Below are 22,033 nucleotides of genomic sequence, written 5' to 3'. Positions count from 1 at the left end.
AACAAAATTTCCTAACACTACTAATACCTCACTTGTCCTTTTCACTCTCAACCTCTCACAAATATCCAACAGGATTTGTTGTTGTTGTTATTGTTTGTTTTAATGACATGAAGCTTTGCTAGGTAGGTCAGGCTGTCCTTGAACTATGTAGCCCAATCTGATCTTGACCTTGAGGCGATCCTCCTGCCTCAGCCTCTTGAGTTGGGATTAGAGGCATGTAGCACCACCCCCAGCCTACAACAGGATTTTGTGGAGAATAAATGACCTATGCCAGTGGTGGCAAACCTATGGCACGTGTGCTGCAGTAGGCTGTTTGTATCACTGAAGGCCCTAAAAGGTTCGCCATCACTGATCTATGCTAGCCCAGCTAGACTAATGTAGAATATCTATCCAGCTTTTGTTAATATCCATATTACATCCATTTGCAAAATTAAACAGTGGCATGGTTTTCACTAAAACTTTAGAAGTTGCCTTTAGTTTTTAAAAGTTGCCTTTAACTTAAAATGCTGTTCCTGGGCGTTGTGGCACATGCCTATAATTCTAACACTCAGGACTCCAGAGGCTGAGGCAAGAGGATCACCTGAAATTCAAGGCCAACCTGGGCTACATAGTGAATTCAAGGACAGCCTGAACTATGTAGTGAGACCCTGCTCAAAAAAAGGAGAGGCTGTTTATGTTAATAAGTACTGAATTTGTTATTTTTAAGTAAATAAACACTAGTGATTACTGTCAGATATAGACCCATATAAATAAAAACTAAATATTACTAGGGTACACAATAATATTTAAGAATGTGGCTGGGAATAGTGATGCATACCTGTAATTCCAGTGCTTGGGAGGCTGAAGCAGGATTGCCTCTGGCTCAAGGCCAGCTTGGGTTACATAGCAAGTTCAAGGCCAGTCTGAAGTATATAGAGACTTGTCTCAAAAAATAAATAAATAAATAAAGTTACATGTAAGACTGCCTAGAAGACTTCAGGTGGTGGGCCAGGAATTCTGAGAAAACTCATAATTCAGAACAATTGAAAAAGATGGACAAAATATAAAAACACCTAGAAGTAGGCCTTCAAGGTGGCCAGTTTCAGAGGAGGAAGGATGGAGACCAAGGGAAAATAGCTGGCATTTGAAGCCTCCTTTTCCGCCAGTGTTTGCTGATTCTACTGTAGCAGCTAAAGGTCTACGAGGTTGAGGAGTGCTGTTTATTTTGAACACCTTTATCAAGATATAAATCTATATACAATAAACCTCACCCTTTAAAAAACTATACAGTTCAAAGGTTTTTATTTTTCAGATTGTCTCATTATGTAATCAAGGCTGGCCTCAAACTTATATACAGCTCAGGCTAGCCTCAAACTCAAGATCTTCCTGACTGAGCCTCTAAAGTAGCAGGATCAAAGATTTTGACATTTTCAGAATTGTGAAACCATCACCACTGTCTAATTCTAGATCATGTTCATTACCCCAAAAGGAAATGTATACCTATCAGCATTCACTACTCACTGCCTCCTCCCCCTACTCCTGTAGCCCACTAATACACTTTCTGTATCTATGAGTGGCCTGTACTGGACAAATGAAATCACATATATGGTCATTCATGTCCAAATAGTTTCACTTAACACAATGTTATTAGAGTCCTCCATGTTATAGTAGTATCAGTTCTTCATTCATTTGAGATCATAATGTTAAGTGAAATAAATCAATCAATCACACAAGCTTAAATTTTCCATGGTTTCTCTTATATGAAAAGCCCAAAGTATAAAGAGCAAAATAAAAGTAAGTAATAGGATAAAAGAGACAGATCTTTTGCAAATGGGAAGGAGACCACGAGATGGACGTAGGGGGATGGAGTAGGGATGAAAAAAAGAATTAAGATGTGTTATGCACACATATCAATGCCCCACGATGAATCCAATCATTATGTACTGCAAAAATGTACTAATAAGAATAAAGATTTAAAAAAATAAAGTTATCCTCATATGTATGAATGAGTCTGTGAGTTCGGGTCTGTATGTTTTTAAATTAAAAAGATTTTTTGGAGAAGTTTTTAAATTTGTTAAAAAAGAAAGAACTGAGGTAGATGGAGAGAAGGATAAAATCCTTCAAACTAAGCTTAACAATTAACAAAAGTTAAAAAAAAATTAAAAGAATTGAGGCAACAGTGCAGGTTTCCTCCTCTTCTCCCATCCAACCCATGCACACAGTTTTCCTTGTTGCCATCATATTGCACTAGGGTGGTACGTTTATTACAACTGATGAACAAACATTAGTACACTGGTTGTAACTAAAGTCCAGAGCTTACATCAGAGTTTGCTCTTTGTGTTGTTCTGATAAATGTATGTCATGCATCTACCATTACAATATCATACAGAATATTTTCACAGCCCTAAAAATCTCCTGCACTTTACCTCTCTCTACCTTTATTCCCTTTCCCCAATCCATCATCCTATTGCCTTCATAGAATGTTAAATATCTGAATCATACATTATTATAGCTTCCTCTTTTTTTGTTTTCTTTTTGAGAAAGAGACTATGTAGTTCAAGCTGGCTTTGAACTTACTAGGTAGCCCAAGCTGGCCTCCAACTTGTGGTGGATACCCCACCTCAGACTCCTTGAGTGCTGGGATTACAGACATGTACCACTTCACTGGGCATTCCTCTGAATTTGTGCTTCAGTATTGTGTTGGATATCCTACCTGTTGCTTGTCTGTGTAACCTTAAAATCAGTTTCCTGATATCCACAAAATAAATTTACTGGGATTTTGACTGAGACTGGCACTAAATTTATTAATCAAAGTTGGGAAGAACTGATGTCTTCACAGTATTGGAGTCTTCCTATTAATAAAAATAGGATAACTCTCCATTTATTTATTATTTGACATTTTTCATCAGAGTTTAATATTTTCCACATGTGGAAATTGTGCTTAATTTGTTAGATTTATACCTAAGTAATTCCAATCTTTTGTGTGATAATATAAATGATATTGTTTTTCATTTCAAATTCCAATTCCTTGTTCTTGGGAATATGAAAGCAGCTGACTTTTAGACTTTAAACTTTATCCTGAAACCTTATAGTTCTCACTTTCTAGTTCCAGCAAGTTTGACTACTTAGGATTTTCTACATAAATTAGTCCATTTCCTGTTGCTAATTAACTGATTATCACAGATCGGGTAATTTGAATGAAAAGAGATATATTTTGACTTATAGTTCTGGAGTCAGAGTGCTGCATCCAGGGATGGTCTTGTTGGGAAGAACCCTGGGTGGTACAGAGTGTCACAAGGAGAGACAGAAAGTACACGCTGTGTCTTCTGGTCTGTCCCACTTTATAGAGTCACAGGATTCAATCACAGGGTTTCTACTCTAATGCTCTCAGCTAATCTTAATCATCTCCCAAAGGCCACAACCCTAAACACAAAGTCAGATTAAGTTTTCATCCTGTCAATACCTCACAATGGCAAGCAATTAAATTTCCACACATGAAGCCTTGGGAGACACATGTGAACCATATCCAAAACATAAGCAATAATCTTACTATCTGCAAAAAAGATTTTCTTCTCCTCCTCCTGAATCTGCATACCTTTCATTTCCTTTCTAATTGCTGTAATAGGACTTCAGTATGAAGCTGAACAGGAATGGGGAAAAAGGGCATCTCTAACTGGGGGCATGTAGAGGGGCACAGTCTTGTTAAATCAATAAATTGTCCAGGTTCTTATTACTTGGAAATTTCAATCCTCCCTCAGCCATCACCAGTGCTAGGACTATAGGTGGTGAGCCACTGTGCCCAGCTTCTGCTTCAGATCTTTTTCTTTTTGGTTTTTTGAGACACTGTCTCACTAGGTAGTTGAGACTGACCTGGAACTCAAGACCAGCCCAGGCTGGTCTTGAACTCACAGCAATCCTCCTGCCTCAGCCTACCGAGTGCTGGGATTACAGGTGTGTGCCACCACGATGGACTGGCTGCTTCAGATCTTAAAAGCATCTAGTTTCTCACAATTAAGCATGACATTAGCTCGAGGGTTTTTTGTAGATGTTCTCTTTTATGTTAATAAAGTTGCCCTCCACATACATGCATATTTATGTTTATAAAACCACAACTTATAAAAGCTAGATCTTGGAAACAGGGTATATGACCATCAACAGATGAAAGGATAAGGAAAATTTATGCGCAGTGGAGTACTACTACCTGCCATAAAGAAAGATCAACTTGAGGCATTCATACGTAAGTGGATGCAACTTGAGGACATGTTAAGTGAAATGAATCAGACACACAAGCTCAAATATCACATGGTTTCACTCATATGAGAAAATATATACATAATGCACACACATGGATACACACACAAAGAGAAAAATAGAAGAGAAAGAAATAGGAAGTAGGGAGAAGCTCAAATATTTCCTCAAATTACAAAAATTCCCCAAATTCTGTTGTTTTAAAAATATTTCAATAAAGGGTAAAGGGGGTGAAGGTAGGGTAGGGGTATGGGGAAAAAACAAGAACCAAGATAATACCATGTAAAGGTACAAGATCCAATGATAAATATAACTATTGTTTGCTTTAAATGTACCAATAAACAATGGCAAAAATAAAAATAAAAATACTTCAATATATATGCTAATTTTTTTCATTTATAGCAAAAGGTTTATCTTAGTTTGCTGAAAGGAAAGTTTCTTTTTTGTAAGAATCTTTTTGCTTTATGCCTCTGCAGATATCTTGAACTGGGTATTTTGAAAATAACAATATAGAATGAAATAACTATTGTTATTCTCTTATTTATGAAAGTATTTTTTCATAAAAAGAAGAAAAATAAAGGTCCCCTCTGAAACAGCCTTGCATAAGTGAAACAAAACCCATCTAGTTGTTGACACTGGTGGCTCAAAACACAACCGTGTTCTCTCATAGTTCCGAATATTAGTCCAAAATCAAGGTATCAGTAGGGCCATGCTTCCTCTTCCAAAAGTTCTACGGAAGAATCTTTCCCTGACTCTTGTAACAACTTCTGGTAGATGCTTCCCATCTATGCTGTTCAATGTTTAAGGCTTAGGGCCCGGGGATTTAGCTCAGTGTTTCTGCCACCTGCCTTGCAAGCACAAGGACCCAAGTTCAGTCTACAAAAACAAAACAAAAAAACAGAACTGGAGTCAATGTTTAAGGATTGTAGCTACATAACTCCATTTCCTGCCACTACCTTCACATCCCTGCCTCCCTATGCATCTATCTTTGCATTTTCATGAAATGTTCTCCCTGTGTCTCAGGATCTTAAATCTCAAAGACCCCACTTCCAATTAAGGTCAGGTTCACAGGTTCCAAGTGGACAGGAACTTGAAGGCACATTACTCAATTCAGTATGGCCACCACGTACAATTCTTTTTATGTTGTTAGGTTCATGTTGCTTATATTTTTTCAAAGATTTTTACATATTGTTTTCTGTGAGAAATACTGATCTCTAGTTTACTTTCTTATAATATCTTTATTTGGTTTGATTTGGGTATAAGGTGGAATCTCATTGTTGACTTTTATTTCCATTATTATTATTTGTGGGTTTTTTTTGGTTTTTTTGAGACAGGTTCTCACTACGTAGTTGAGACTGACCCGCAACTCACTAAGTAGTTCAGGCTGGTTTCGAACTCACAGCAATCCTCCTGCCTCAGCCTCCCGAGTGCTGGGATTACAGGCATGCGCCACCATGCCCGGCTCTTATTTCCATTTTCTTAATGATAAATGATTATTTCTCTCCCTTTCATGTGCTATTTGTATATGCTCTATGGCAGAATATCTAGTTTACTCTTTGTTCATTTTATTTATTTTTTTCTGGTGCTGGAAACCAAACTCGGACCTTGCTTGCACTTGCCAGGCAAATGTGGTGCCACTAAGCTACATCCCCAGCCCTGTTTCCCTGTTTTAAAAGAGGGTTATCTTTTTCTTTTCTTTTTCATCTTTTGAGACAGGGTCTCACTTTATAGTGAAGACTGGCCTTGAACTCACTATATAGCCCAGGCTGGCCTCAAACTCATGGCAATCTTTCTGCCTTAGCCTCCCACCAAATGGGATTATAGACATGCATTATTTGCCAGGCTGTCTTTTTCTTTTTGAATTTTGTGAGTCCTTTATGTATTCTGTAAACTAGACCCTTGACCAGAATGATTCTTCTCATTCATTCTACAGGCTATATTTTTACTTTCTTGACAGGATTCTTTGAAGCCTAAAGGTTTTTAATTTTAATATTTTTTTGTATTTGTACTCAAAATTTAACCCATGGCCTTAGCACTTAGCTACATGCCCAGTCCTTTTCTTATTTTGTACTTTGTGACAGGGTCTCATTTACGTCTCCAAGTTGCCCAGGGTGGGCTTGGCTTTCAATCCTCCTGCTTCAACCTCTGAGTTTTTTGTTTTTCATTTTTTGCCCACAATGGCCTTAAACTCCTGGGCTCAAGGGATCCTCCTGCCTCAAATCTCCATAGTAGCTGCAACACAGGCACATGTCACTAAGCCTGGCAAAAAGTAACTTTTTTTGGTACAGAGGATCAAGCTCAGGCCCTTGTGCTTGCGAGGCAGACAGCAGAACCACTGAGTGAAATCCCCAGCCCAAAAGTAATCTTGATGAGTGCCAATTTATCTATTTTTTCCTTTGGTTGCTTATACTTTTTTTTAAAGAGTAGGAAAAATTTATTGAGAGAAAGAAAGCTTCTGTCTAAGACAGACAGAAGGGGGACCAGAAAGTGGGTTGCCTGCTCACTTCACTTTTCAAAAATGTTTTTATACAGCAAAGCCATGTGGTGGGACAGGTACAAAATGGGACAAAACTGTAAGACTATACTTTCAGTATCATACCTAATAAACTGTTGTCGACTTTATGGTTAAAAAAACAAAACAAAAGGATTTACACCTAGCTGGGTGTGGTGGCACACACCTGTAATCCCAGCAGGCAGGAGGATGGCAGTAAATTTGAGGCCAGCCTGCTCTACACAGTGAGACACTGCCTCAAAAAATGAAACAAGGACTGGGGGTAGTGTGCCTCTTGTAAGTTCAAGATCCTGAGTTTGATCCCAGGTACTGGAAACAAAACAAAACAAAACAAATCAAAAAACACCATAAAATCCTTTTTCTGTAATGTAGCACCTCAGTGAGCTCTGTGAGTTGCTTGTTGAATTATCAAAACAGTGATTTTGGGAACCACATGAACTTGCAACTAGTGTCAGAAGTGAAAGAAATCTTGGGGGCTGCTAACTTTGTTGTTGGTTCTTAAATTCCTATATCAACTATGGAGTTAATACTTTCTGGAAAGAAACATAAAGTTAAGGAAATCACCAAGAAACTAGAATTAGAGAAAGATATGAAAAATGGAAAATAGAAAATTAAAATTAGAAGACTTTCATCTGGAAAATAAAAAAAAAGCAAGTAGAAACAGGTTAGAAGAAATCACAAAAGAAAATCTCATGGAATCACAGGTTTATTTCCAGACTGAAAGGGCCCAGTAAACACCCAGCACAATGAATGAGTATGCCATACCAAGGCACATCATGGCATTTCAGATGCCAGGCATAAACAGAAAGAAAAAATAGAAGGGGAAAACAGTTCATATACAAAGAATTAGACCAGCACTTTGGGAGACTGAAGCAAGAGGATCATAAATTTAATGCCAGCACCGGATCAATTTAATGAGACTGTCTCCAAAAAAAGACTGGGGATGTAACTTAGTGTGAAGGCCCTGAGTTCAATCCTCAGTACTGAAAAAAATTAGAAATAAGTTCAAACTAGTTAACAAGAGAACAATATAATACTCTCAAAATTCTGAATGAAAATAACAGCCAATGCAGAAGTCTATATACAAACTATCAATTAAGTTTATGAGTAAAATAAAAGTATCTGTAGACATCTAAAACCCTTAAGGCCGGGCGTGATGGCTCACGCCTGTAATCCCAGCACTCGGGAGGCTGAGGCAGGAGGATTGCTATGAGTTTGAGACCAGCCTGGACTACAAAGTGAGGTCAAGATCAGTCTCAACTACATAGTGAGACCCTGTCTCAAAAAACAACAAAACAAAACAAGAGGGCCAAGGATTTAGCTCAGTGCCACCCCTGCCTGGCAAATGCAAGGAATTGAGTTTGATCTCCTGTATCACAATAAATAAATAAACAAATAAATAAATAAATAAATAAATAAATGTAAGTTCCCAGATGGTGAAAGGAAATACCAAAGCCAACAGATGCAATGAGATGCAGTATTAGTATCTTGCAACAGGATAATGAAAGGTTCTGGGAAGGAACTCTCTAAGAAAAAAGAATATTACAGCTTACCAGGTTTGTCTGAGGTTAACAAGAAAATTTAATTTTTTTTATTTTTTGGTGTTTTGCTGTTTCTTTTGAGATAGCGTTTCACTATATAGTTCAGGCTGCCCTTGAACTCCCTATGTAGCTCAGGCTGGCCTTGAACCTGTAGCAATCCCTCCTGAGTGCTGGGATTATTAGTATGTGCCACCATGCACAGCCTAAGAAAAGTTTTCGGTTTTGTTTTTGTTTTTGGTTTTGGTTTTGGTTTTTTGAGACAGGGTCTCACTATGTAGTGAGACTGACCTGGAACTCACTATGTAGCTCAGGCTGGTCTTGAACTCACAGCAATCCTCCTGCCTCAGCCTCCCGAGTGCTGGGATTACAGGCATGCGCCACCACACCCAGCCTTCAGCTGTTTTAATGTGAGGGAAAAATTAGTGATAAATATACAGAAACTAAGGGGGAAATAAACAAGATAATCACAAACTCCATGAAAATACTAAAAAGTGGTAAAATAAACTCTGATAGTATGTGACTCAGCTGTAATAATATTATGAATTCTAGAAAATAACTTAACCAGACTTTGTAATACAACTGTATTAGGGAAATCAAGGTAGGGAATGGGGAAGAGTGCCAGTCTTCCCCAGTAGGAAGTCATTAACTAACTTCTCAAACAGAAAAAAACAAAAGAAGTTTAGGAGTACATTTGGAGATACTGTACATGGCAGAAGGAAAAACAACCGCAATGGGACAGCTGCTACCAAGAGCTAGCAAGCACCAATCTACGTGGGGACAGAGGTGTTACGAAGTCTTTAGAGGTACTAGAATTTCTGGCGGCTACTGTCACCTTTAGGGAAAGACAAAACTGGCAACACTAGAAGCAGTCAGAATTTTCAAACCCAAGAGTAAATTTGATTTGAGGGCACTGAGGAGTGAGGAGACGCTGTAGACCAGAGTGGATTAAAACAGTTTAAATATGTAGATTCCTTTTTCTAGGTGTAGAACATCTGGGAAAGTAGCAAAACCTGATAAAGGATTAATACAATAGTAAAGACTTGAGTAAATTAAACAGTTTAATCGAGAGAATAATATGACTCATTTTATTCTAGAATAAACATGCATTTATTTTCTCTCTGACTGGCTCACTGGGGGTTAATAAATGTTATGTAAGGTCACAATTCTGGTAAAGAAACAAAAAACATAGCTGGGCACGGTGGTGCACACCTGTAATCCCAGCACTCAGGAAGCTGAGGCACGAGGATTGCTGCAAGTTCAGGGCCAGGCTATACTACATAGGGAGTTCAAGGCCAGCTGGAACTATACAACTAGACCCTGTCTCAAAACAAAAACAAAAACATAAACAGTTATTTGACTTCAAACAGAAATGTACCCCCAAGAAATTCCATGTAATTCACCAAGAAGAGTATCAGCAACTAGCAAGCCCCTCCAAAGAATAAACAAGTCAACAAGACAGTGCTTGTGCTTATGGCAGATTGAGCTTTCCAAAAACAGCCACAGCAGTATCTCCAGTCACACGTGTTCTTCCAGAACCTTGCAACCCCTCAAGAGGTGAAATCTTTGTTCAGAATAGAACTCTGCCTACCTTGAGAAACAGAAGGCAACAGACATGACAGTGTGCGCCTGCCACAGCTCAGTCCTGAAAGGCTGCATAATTCCTAGGTGCTCCTCAGCTTCGTGGAATGTCCACTCTGAACCCAGATACCACACTATAAAGAAGCCCAATCAACCTTGTGGAAAGATCGTGTGACAAAACATACAGAAGGGGTGAACTGGAGCCTAGTGTGGCCCATGTTCATGACCATGAACATCAACATCATACATGCTCACTGTATGCCACTGAATTTTAGGGTAACTGGTTATACAGCCATTAATAACCAATGAGTGCTCAAGTATTTTAAAAGCCAATGAGGGCTAGGGGTATAGCTCAGTAGCAGAGTGTGTGCCTAGGATGAACAAGTCCCTGGGTTTGACTCTCAGTATGCCACCTCCAAAAAAAAGTAGAAAGAGAGAGATAAGTGAGGACACAAATAAGTAATACACATTAGATATGTTGGGCCAGGGATTTAGCTGAGTGGTTCGGTGGCCTGCCTTGCAAGCGCAAGGACCCAAATTCAATACCCAGAACCAAAAAAAAAAAAAGTAAAACCTCACATTAGATATGTTAGTAGGATGTGATAACACAATATATAAAGTAAGGGGCCTGGGAGAGAAATGCTGTGAGGCAGGACTAGATAGAACATTTTCTTTTCTATTTTGATCTTTTGAGATAGGGTTTCACTATGTAGTTCAGATTGGCCTTGAACTCACTATGTAGACCAGGCTGGCCTCAAATTTGCAGTGATCCTCCTGGTGCAGCCTCTCAAGTGCTGAGATAACAGGCATTCATCACTAAGCCAACTTGCCATAAACAGAACTTTGTTCGTTTGGTACGGGGGATGGGGATCAAACTCCAGTCTTTGAGCTTGCGGGGCAGATGGCAGAACCACTGAGCTAAATCTCTGGCCCCATAGACAGAACTTTGAAAGGAAATAATAATACAGTAAAAGGTAAGATAGAACTTGGTGATGAAGTACATATCATATTGACCTTAGAGATGAAAATTCATAATTTGTAATATGTGAACAGTATCCAACTATTTTCAGCACATTGTAAGAAACATTATTTATATATAAAGAAGCTAGATTTCTAGAGACTGACTTAAATCATAAGAAACTATTAATATTCTTGTTGTTTAACTTCTACACAAAGAGCAAGGGCTGAGCCTAAGAAGGAAGCTACTCATCACTGCTTCCTTCGATGTACTGGCCAAGACAAAAATCAGTCGCTTGCTTGCTCAATGCTGCAGACTCAGTATCATTTTAATGATAGCAATTCTCCATGATTAGCATTCTTTGGATTTCTAGCAGTGATTTTCAGGGAACCTTTTGTCGCAAACCAAAATGAAGAGCCAGCACCTAATAACAGTCATAAAGAGCTAAGTAAAGTCATGAGCCACTCTGATTGCTGAAATTTACCCCCAACTTCTCTGATAATGACAAGATTAAGTCTATAGGCATCAGGCTGATGAGCAGGAAATAATTATTACTTACCAAAATAAAGGAAAGAATTTGGCTCTTTGATGATCTGTCCAAGCAGAAGCCTGAAAGGAGGAATTCTGAGCCGCTTGCACAATGACTTACTTTTGATTGGGGCTCTCTCCGACTACACAAGGCTTTCTGTTCAAGTGCTCAGGTAGGTAATGCTGAAAAGCTCAAAAAACTTTAGGTTTTATGCTCTCCTCACCTCATAAAACTTTTTCAAGGCGCTCACCAGACACATCTTTAGGCTATCCACAATCTCCTGATGAGGCATCTGGAACACCACTCGTGAATACCATTTAGTGAGGGTCCTAGGGTGGGCCAGTGCAGAGAGAGGAGAGAGGGAAATGAACAGATATTCACAGAGGAAGGCCCATGGTCTACATGTCATTACACATGCCAGGTTTCTCTCTGAATCAACCCAACAAACATCTAGAAATTGCATTTATGTTATATAAGAACATGAAGTGATGTGGGAAAAGATATTCAGGCTGTATGAAGAACACACAAAAAATGTATAAATACGGATATTTGCTATGAAATTCCCTCCAACAGAAAAATTTTATTTAGCCACCAAGAAAGAATTACTTAAATAACAATAAAGCATATACTAAATTCTTTGCAGCAGCTAAAAAGAATTGACATTTATTGTATTGATATAGGAAAATATTCACAATATAAAGTGCATAAAACAAGCGGATAACAGCAAAGTAATATCTCATTTGTAAAAATATACATGTGTATATCACATACACACATATACAACCATATGTAGCATCACATTTCAGTCAAGGACACACTGCATATATGATGGTGGTCTTATCACTTCTCAGACTTTTGACTAAGATCAAGTGCAGTATGATGGTGGTCTCAAAATTTTATTGCCTAATAATGTTATGGCCATCTGAGTTTGTATAAGTATACTCCTGTGATGTTCACATAGTGATAAAATCTCCTAAATGACATATGACTGTATACATATTATACATATATGTTCATATATGCATAAAAGAGAATCTGAAAGTATATATACATCAAACCTTTGGTGGTGGTGAATAAAAGATAGGCCATGAGGAATTTTCACTTTCTAAATTTCTGTGGGTATATAGAAGGAGCACACCTTATCTTTATAATTAGAACAAACAAAACATACTCATTTCTGCAAGGAAAAGCAGCCAACCACACAAGGCACAGCCACTATCGTTGCAAGAGGGTGCACTGCAAGAGGGAACAAACTCACACCTGTGACAAGTTTGATAAATAGGCTGCATAAACAAATACCACAGGAAGACAGAGAGAAAGGAGGTTAGAACTCTTTACACTACAACATGTACTACTCAAAAATACCTACTGCATTTATATTCAGATTATGCATCAAAATGAGGTAGTCAAATACAACAGAATTATGAGTAGAACTTACAGATTGATGCTTGCAACAAAGCCAACCACAGAACGCATGCCTCTGCTGGGGTCATGGTAAACATCCATCCCAATCACCATTAACTGTTTCTAGGTTAGAAAACAAAAACAGCAAATCCAAAATTCAAGCCATTCATCACTCCAACTTTAAATATCATCTGAGCGCTTGTTTTCCCAGCACATATACTAAAATTATCATCTGAGACCCAAAGCAACCTCCCCCTGGTGTTAATAAATGAAAATAGGTTCTGGGGGAAGAAAGACTGGTATCAACTTGACACAATGAACAAAGACAGAGAGCTAGACCAGGAATCACCAAATGTTTTCTTTGAAAAGATTAGAGTAAATATGCTGAGCTCTGTAAATCAGTTTCTGAAGGAAGTATTCAATTCTGCCTTTATACACCAAAAACAGATATACACTGTATAAATGAGTGTGGCTGTGCTCCAATGAAGCCGTATGAAAGACACTGAAAGGTGGATTTCATGTAATTTTCACATGTGATGAAATAGCGGTCTTTTTTTTTTTCCTCCCATTTTAAAATGTAAAGCCATTCCTAGCTCATTCCTGTCCAAAAACAACCAATTAGAAACAAAGCTTGTATACATAAGCGGGAGGGGATGGGGAAAGAAAAGGAAAAGCTACATATATCATGTACTGGCAGAAATTCCTTATGATGAATGTTATCATTATGTATATCTAAAATGTACCAATAAATGGTACATCTAAAAAGTTATTTTTAAAAACAGCCAGTGAGACTTTCAAGTAAGCACTGGGAACAGAAACAACTACAGAAACAGTCAGGCAGGATTCTCTCAAGAGCCAAACTGAGCACATATCTCAGCATCACTCACCAGAGGAATATCTACTCCCCAGAGCTCCCCTCCCAATTTACAGTTAATTTGAAGCAAAATTTTCTGAGCCACACTCCGAAGCCTGGCGGGCTGACCAATGGTTCGAACATTGATGACCTATAATGACAGGACCAAAACATATAAAGAAAGGCAAGACATCCTCAACCTTTCAGAAACTACAAACAATTCTAAAGTAAATACAGTAGTCCTTTGGATCCAGGCTCCCTCCACTTCCGGATAACATTCTTGAACAATGCAAAAGACACTTATATACAGTGGTACAGCATTTGCATATAGCCTGTACTGCTGTATACTTTAATACCTAATACAGTATAACTGCTTTCAAATACTTGTTAATATTGTTTAGGTAATAACACAAAAAAAAGTCTGTGTTTAGTACAGATGTAATTTTTTTCCTCAATATTTAAGATATGTGATTAGTGAATCTGCTGATACAGAACCCACAGATTGTACTACATTTGTTTAAAAAATTCAAGTTAGCAGTTATGCTTTGCATTAGTAATTCTAATGTTAGGGCCATTATGTATGTATGCACACACCACACACACACACACACACACACACACACACACACACACAAATCCTACAGATAAAAATCAACAAATGAAAACTAAAATGTCTCATGCAGAGTAGAATTATTTTAATCCCCTGAAAAAATAGCTTTCCCTTTTCAGAGTGAAGTCTACACTCTCAGAGCTTAGTCATTAGAAACCACCTGGCAGCTCAATTGCTCACTGGGACAGCGAGACACTTTGGAAGAGGTACGAACCTACTACTACTTGCCAGGCTACTCTGACTGGGGACCTTTTCCCACAAGGCACTCCACATACTGGCTTCTAACAGCTACTTTAGTCTTAATATATGTACCCCTCCTCCCAAGCATCAGGGAGCCCCACCCCACTTACCTGTGAGGGCACTGGGGATTGCACACAACACAGCTTCTTGATGGCCCCATAGAGATCATCACGTGTGCCTGTGATGATGCAAACAACCACCTGTATCTTCCCCTTGAAGAGACAAAATAAATACAGTCAGTTTTCAAAACTATCAAGGGGCTTTCAGGGGAATGAGTCTGCAAAACCACAGGGTCTATGAGGGTAGACAGGGAATTAAAAGAAAGAGTGGCTATTCCAATCAGAAAAAGGCCTGAATCTGAATGCATATTTGTTTGGCTCAGGGCTGTTCCACGGGAATAGGTATTATGTTACTATCACCTACATAGAGCTGGGCTTGACTACCAAGGATTTATTTACTAGGAGAATTTAGATCCTAAATGAGAACCAAGGCCTGTCATGGAAAGGTACAAGATCCCAATAAAGAATGTAACTGTACTGTATACCTAAAATGTACCAATAAGCTCAATGAGGAAAAAAAAAATTTAGATCCTAAAAAAAAAAACCAGGCTTGAAAATATGCAAGGATTACATTACTTGATGATTTCAATACTCTTGTCATGTTGCATACCACTATTAGTTAACTAAGCAATTTATCACCTTCATCCCATGGAACTTTAGCTGAGGAAACGTGGAATATAATACTGTAAGTGGTTCAGAGCCAAATGCAGAAGGAATGAAGCTATTGCTAAATCCACAGTAGCCATTCTTACTCTGGTTAGGGACAGGATGTCTGACAGGACTGGCAGCATCTTCCATTGCTGAAGACAGAGGATCTTTCAAAATCTGCAGCACTCAACCCTTTATGCCAGATACTGCCATACATGGTAAATTTTTACCATTCTGCTCCTAATCAAGGCTGACACTAACACTCCTCAGAAAGCAATGTTCCAGTGATTACATCAGAGAATTTCTAAAGTCAAGTTGAACCTAAGCTTCCTACTGGGACCAAGTAGGCTGGACAGAGCAAATTATCTTCAGTTCCAACAATGATTAATAAGTTTATTTTTTGGCTTTTTTGAAGCAGGATCTCGCTATGTAGTCCAGACTGGCCTTGAACTTGCAACTAACCTCCTGTCTCAGCTTCCCACGTGCTGGGATTACAGACAAGCACCAATGCACTGTTTGCAAATTTGTTTTTAAATTAGCATTGAAACAAAGGGAAGTATATACATATGCAAATCCACGTTGTAGGCTTCCAATGAAAATGAATAAATTAAAAATCAATTTGTGCTGGGTGTGGTGGCACACACCTGTAATCCCAGCACTCGGGAAGCTGAGGCAGGAGGATCACTGTGAGTTCAAGACCAACCTGGGCTACACACTGAGTTCCAGATCAGTCTCAACTACATAGTGAGACCTTGTCTCAAAAAACGAAAAAAAAAAAAAAAAAAAACCAATTTGGCAGCTGGAAGTTATGGTTCAGAACTAGAATGTCTCCCAAACTCTCATGGGTTCAAACTGGGGAAGAGGGCTTTTGGAAGTGACTGATCATGGACAGCACACTCATCAATGGATTACTGCACTGATGAGTTCAGAACTGAATGTTCTGTAAGGAGATGGGGTTTGGTTGGAATAAACAAGTCACTAGGGTTTGACCAAAGTGTGTATGTACTCTTTTCTTTTGAAGAAAAACATTTATTGCTACATTTCAGATATACATAATGATGACATTCATTATGGGGAATTTGTACCCGTACATGACATATCTAGCTTTTTCCCCCATTCCTCTCCTCTTTCACTCCTTTCCCTCATTTACAAAAATTTTGTTTCCATTTTTCATTCTATTTTTTTTCTTCACCCTTCTCTCCTTTCCACTGACCCCTTCCCTTGTTCTCCTTCTCGTTTGAACACTTTCTTCCCATTCCCCAATATTATTACACATTCTGGTCTTTATTTCCACTTTGTTTCTCACACTAGAGAAAATAATGTGGTATTTAAACATGTGTGTCCAATTTATTTCACTTAAGAGTATGAACTCAAGGTGCATCCGTTTAGCTAGAAATGTCTCAAGCTTATCTTTCTTTATGGCAGAGCTCCACTGTATAAAAAAAAAAAAAAAAGCAACATTTTTATCCACTCATGATTTGATGGGCATTTGGGCTGTTTCCAATATTTAGCTATTACTAACTGTGCCTCTATAAATATGGGTGTGCATATATCCTTATGGTATGATGTTTTTAATTCTTCAGGAAGATACCAAAATGGGAAATAGCTAGGTGAAATGGAACTTCTAGTTTGTTTTCTGAGGAATCTTCACACTGATTTCCACAGTGGCTGCACTAGTCTATACTCCCACCAACAGTGTGAACAGAGTTCCTTTATCCCCCACAGGCCCACCAGCATTATTGGTTGATTTCTGGGTAACAGCCATTCCTTTATGGAGTGAGATGGAATCTCAGCATTGTTTTAACTTGCATCTCTCAAATGACCAGTGATGTTGAACATTTTCATGTATTTATTTGCATTTCTACTTCATTATCTGAGGAGTGTTTATTCTTTTCAGATGCCCATTTTTGGACTGGGTCTTTAAATTTTGGGGTGGTCTGATGTTTTTAAATTCTTTACATATTCTAGATATTATTCCTTTGTCTGAGGATCAGCTGGAAAAATTTTTTCCATACTGTGTGTTGCCTCCTTACTCTGTTGGTAGTTTCTTTTGCTGTTCAAAAGATTAATAAGAAAAGATCCCACTTGTTGATTCTTTGTAATATTTCCTGTGCCATTGGGGTTTTGTTCATAAAGTCTTTGCCTGCACCAGTGTCTTCAACAGTTCTACCTATTCTCTTTTCCAGCAGACTTAGTGTTTCTGCTTTAATATTTAGATCTTTGATCCACTTCCATTTTAGTTTAGTGCATGGTGAAAGATGGCATCTAGTTTTAATTTCAGTATGTGGAGAGCCAGTTTTTCCAGCACCATTTATTAAAGAGGCCATCTTTATTCCAGTGAAGATGTTTAGCTCCTTTATCAAAGATACGGTGCCTGAGTATGTTTGTAGTTGCTTCTGCATCTTCCAATCTGGTCCACTGATCCTTCAGTCTGTTTTTTTGTTTTGTTTTGTTTTTTTTCTTGTACCAGGTACCAAACTCAGGACCTTGTCCTTGACAGGCAGGAGAGGTGCTTTTTTGTTTTTCTGGTATCCAGGATCAAACTCGGGACTTGCAAGGCAGGCAGTGGAACCATTAAGCTAAATCCATGGCCCTGAAGTGCTTTTGTTTTTGTTTTGTTCCATGCTGTTTTTATCACACTAATTTTGTAGTATTAAGTTCAAATCAAGGATTGTGATGCCCCCTGCCTTGCCTTTGTTGTCCAGAATTGCTTTTGCTATTCTAGGTCTCTTTTGGTTCCAAATGACTTTCAGGGTTTTCTCTAATTCTGAGATTTGCTATTGGAATTTTTATTGTGATTGCATTAAATGTGCCTAACAATTTTGGAAGTATGGCCATTTTTACCATATCAGTTCCTCCTACCCAAGAACAAGGGATAGCTTTCTGCTATCTTCTTTGATTTTTTTTTTTTTTTTTTTTTGTTAATTTTTAGAGATTAGAACGGAATTTGCTTTCTTCTTATTTTTTTTTTTTTTTTTTTGGTACCAGGGATTGAACTTCGGTCCTTGCACTTGCATGGCAGGCCACAGAACCGCTGAGCTAAATCCCCAGCCCTGATCTCCTTTTTTTAGAGTACTATAGTTTTCCATGCAAAGGTTTTTTACCTCCGTTAGATTGATACCTAGGTATTTCATTTTTTTTGGATGCTATTGTGAAAGGTGTGGTTTTCTTAATTTCTCTCTGTGAGTTTATTTATATACAGTAAGGCTATTGATTTCTAAATGCTGACTTTGTGTCCAGCTATACCATTGAATTTGGTTATTAAATCCATAAATCTTTTGGTGGAGTTTTTGTGGTCTTCTGTGCAGAGTTTCATGTCATCTGCAAATACTGTATTGATAATTTAACTTCTTCCTTTCCTGTCCTTATTCCTTTTCTTTCTTTCTCTTGTCTTATTGCTCTGGCTAATGTTTCCAGAACTGTATTGAATAAGAGTAGTAATAATGGACATCTTTGTCTTATTCCTGATTTTAGAGTGAAAGCTTTCAGTTTTTGTCCCTTCACTGTGATGTTGGCTGTTGGTGTGTAATAGCTAGCTTTTATCAGATTGAGATAAAGACTATCTATTCCAATTTTCTGTAATGGTTTTATCATGTGTGTGTGTTGGACTTTGTCAAATGCTTTTTCTGCATCTGTTGATATGATCATATGAATTTTGTCCTTGGCTGTTAATATGGTGTATTACATTTATTGATTTGCATATTTTGAACCATCCTGGGATGAATCCTACTTAGTCATGGTGTGTAATATTCTTAATGATTTACTGCATTCTGTTTGCCAGTATCTTTTTGAGGATTTTTGCATTCATTAGAGAGATAGGCCTGCAGTTCTTTTTTGTAGTTGGAGTTTTGTCCGATTTTGGTATCAGGATGATGTTTGTGTCCATGAATGAATGTGGGAGTATTGTGTCCCTTTCAATTTCATTAAAGTTTGAGAAGTAGCACTATTAGGTCTTCTCTAAATGTCCTGTAGAATTCAGCAGTGAATGTCAGGGCCTGGGCTTTTTTCTGTTGTTTTTAATTGCATCTTCAATTTCATTGACTGATATTGGTTTATTTAGAATTTTTGTATCTTCTTAATTCCACTCTGGTTAATTCACATATATCTAGAAGTCTGTCCATTTCTTCTGTGTTTTCCATCTTATTAGAATACAAGTTCTTAAAGTAAGTATTGATTGATTTTGTGGAATTCTGAAGGAACTGTTGTGATTTCCCCTTTTCATTTCTAATTGCATACGCTTGAGTCTTTTCTTTCCTTTTTTCAATAAGGTTGGCTAAGAGTTTGTCAATTTTATCTAATCTTTCAAAGAACTAACTCAATTCATTGATTCTCTGTATTAAGTCTCCATTGCATTAATTTCTGCTCTGATCTTTATAATTTCCTCCCTCATATGAGCTTTGACCCTTGACTTGCTCTTTTTCTAGAAGCTTAAAGTTCAACATTAGGTTATTTGAACTCGCTTTGCTTTTCTGTTATGAGAATTCACCACTATAAATTTCCCTTGTATAACTGTTTTCATCACATCCCTAAGTTCTGATATATGGTACTGGCATTATCCTTAAAGTGTAGAAACTGTCTAATTTCTTCTTAAATTTCATCTATGATCCTCTGGTTGTTCAGGGGAGTATTATTTAATTTCCACGTATTCATGAAATTTTCATGGTTCTTTCACCACTGATTTCCAATTTCATTGCACTATGGTCTGACAATATGTATGGGATAATTTCCCTTCCTTTGCATTTACTTAAGCATGTTCTGTGAGCTAGTATGTGGTCTGTTTTGGAGAATTGCTGTGTGCAGCTGAGAAGAATGCGTATTCTGATGTTGTGAGAAGGAAAACTCTGTAGACGTCTACTAAGTCCATTTGTTCAAAACTTTCATTAGGTTCTGATATTGATTTTTTTATCTAGTTGATCTATCTGTGACAGTGAGGTACTGAAGTCCCCCATTACAATTTTATTAGTGCTTATTAGATTTCTCAGGTCTGTTAATATTAGTTTTATATAATTAGGTGAGCTGGCATTTGGTGAGTATCTGTTTATGGTTGTCATTTCTTCCCCTTGGACTGTTCCCTTTACAAGGATGCAGGGACATTCTTCAAGTCTTGGCTTGAAATCCAATTTGTCTGCCATTAGAATAGCTACCCTTGCTTTTTCCTGGGTTCCTGTCTCATGGAGTATTGTTTTCCATCAACTTTTGTTTTTTGTTTTTTGGGTTTTTTTTTTTCAGCTTTTTTCTTTTCGAATTAAATGTTTTTCTTGTATGCAGCATATTGTTGGATCTTGCCTCTTGATCCATTCTGCCAGTCTGTTTCTTTTGATTGGTGAACTGAGATCACTTACATTGATGATCATGACTAATGTGCATTGACTTATCCTTGTCATGTTATTTTCTTTGTTGGCTCCCCATTCCCACCCACCCCCCATTTAATTGCTTGCCTGCCCTGGTAGATTCTGTTGGCATTCATGGAATTTTAATCTTTGCTATGTCTTTGTACAATGTCCTTCAGAACATTTTGGACTTACAGTTTGGTGGTCATGTATTTCTTCAAGTATTGTCCTGGAAGTATCTTATTTTTCCACCAGTTTTGAAAGATAAGTTTTCCAGGGTACATCAATCTGGGTTGGAGGTTGTTTTCTTTTCAGGCTTGAAATACTTCACTTCAAGCTCTCCTTGACTTGAAGGTTTGTGATAAGAAGTCTGCTGTGATTCTGATGGGCATTTCTTTTTTTTTTTTAAGGTATAATTAAAATTTTATTCTGAAATTATCTCTGGCCACAATAAAATTTAACAAATATTCACTAAACAGTCTTACTCCTGTCATCAGCTGTACAATATACACAGTATCACAGAATTGGCCACTAGGATTAAAATTCACTAGAACATTTTCCATGTTAAGTGGTGACAACAGCATCTCACAGAAATTTTCACATACATATATACACAGTCCACATTCAACCTTTTTCACATATTTTCAGTACACACAGTTGCAACATATAACAGTCACATGTCTAAGTTGTTGCTCGATAAAAACCCAAGCCACTGCCTAGACATAACTGTAGCAGTTGAGCTGAGTATAATTACAATTAATTTCATATATGTCCATAGCAGAGAGATGTACAAGGCCCTAAGAAACAGAGTTCACAAATACTTTTATAAACGCTACCACAGCATTGTGTCGGGCAATATTAAAACCTTTACGAACCAAATCAGTTTTTTAAAAATTCTTCTGCTTACCAGAAATTTTTTTTTTTTTTTTTTTTTTGGTACCAGGGGTTGAACTCGGGTCTTTGCACTTGCAAGGCAGGCCACCAAACCGCTGAGCTAAATCCCCAGCAACCTACCAGAAATATTCTTGATGGAAAAAAATTACAAAAATGAATGCTCTTTTTAAAATAATTCACTTTTATTTTAAAATTCCAATATGGACTTTTCTTTACAGGTGATTTTTTTTTCTCTCTAACAGCTTTTAAATATCTGTTCTTGTGTTGAATTGCTGGAATTTTAACTATTATGTGTCTTGGTGTAGATTTTTTTTTTTTTTAATAATAGCTAACTGGACTTCTATACACCTCACTTATCTGTTTGTCAAATTCTTTTCTCCCTGCTTGGGAAGTTTTCTGCCATTTGTTCTATGAACAAGTTTTTCATTGACTCTGTTCAATCTTAGATTATTATTCTTTGCATCATCTAGCAGCTGTTGAATTGTTTTGTTTTGTTTTGTTTTGGTACCAGGGATTGAACTTGGGGCCTTGAGCTTGCAAGGCAGGCGGCAGAACAACTAAGCTAAATCCCAAATCCCCAGGCCTTGGATTGGTTTTTTTCATCGTCCTTTTTTTTTTTTTTTTTTTTTACCAGGGGCCCACCTCAACAC

At 37.7% G+C, this 22,033-nt stretch overlaps 1 protein-coding gene across 2 annotated transcripts in view; it reads right to left on the bottom strand.

Moving 5' to 3' along the window:
* Piwil2 (piwi like RNA-mediated gene silencing 2) overlaps positions 1–22,033 on the bottom strand; it is a 68,019-nt gene that overhangs the window by 9,181 nt on the left and 36,805 nt on the right. For both annotated transcript variants that reach the window (XM_010624248.1, XM_010624257.1), the window contains exons 17-20: positions 14,563–14,664; positions 13,637–13,753; positions 12,784–12,872; positions 11,569–11,674 (exon numbers count right to left, since the gene is read on the bottom strand). In XM_010624248.1, the coding sequence (XP_010622550.1) occupies positions 11,569–11,674; positions 12,784–12,872; positions 13,637–13,753; positions 14,563–14,664 (414 nt within the window). The remainder of the gene's footprint in view (positions 1–11,568; positions 11,675–12,783; positions 12,873–13,636; positions 13,754–14,562; positions 14,665–22,033) is intronic.

This window comes from Fukomys damarensis, unplaced genomic scaffold (assembly GCF_012274545.1).
Source record: "Fukomys damarensis isolate Sample0158 unplaced genomic scaffold, DMR_v1.0_HiC HiC_scaffold_18, whole genome shotgun sequence".
In the NCBI taxonomy this organism is placed as follows: Eukaryota; Metazoa; Chordata; class Mammalia; order Rodentia; family Bathyergidae; genus Fukomys; species Fukomys damarensis.
The sequence above is the reverse complement of the archived record's forward strand: the minus strand, read 5'-3'. Positions and strand labels throughout refer to the sequence as shown.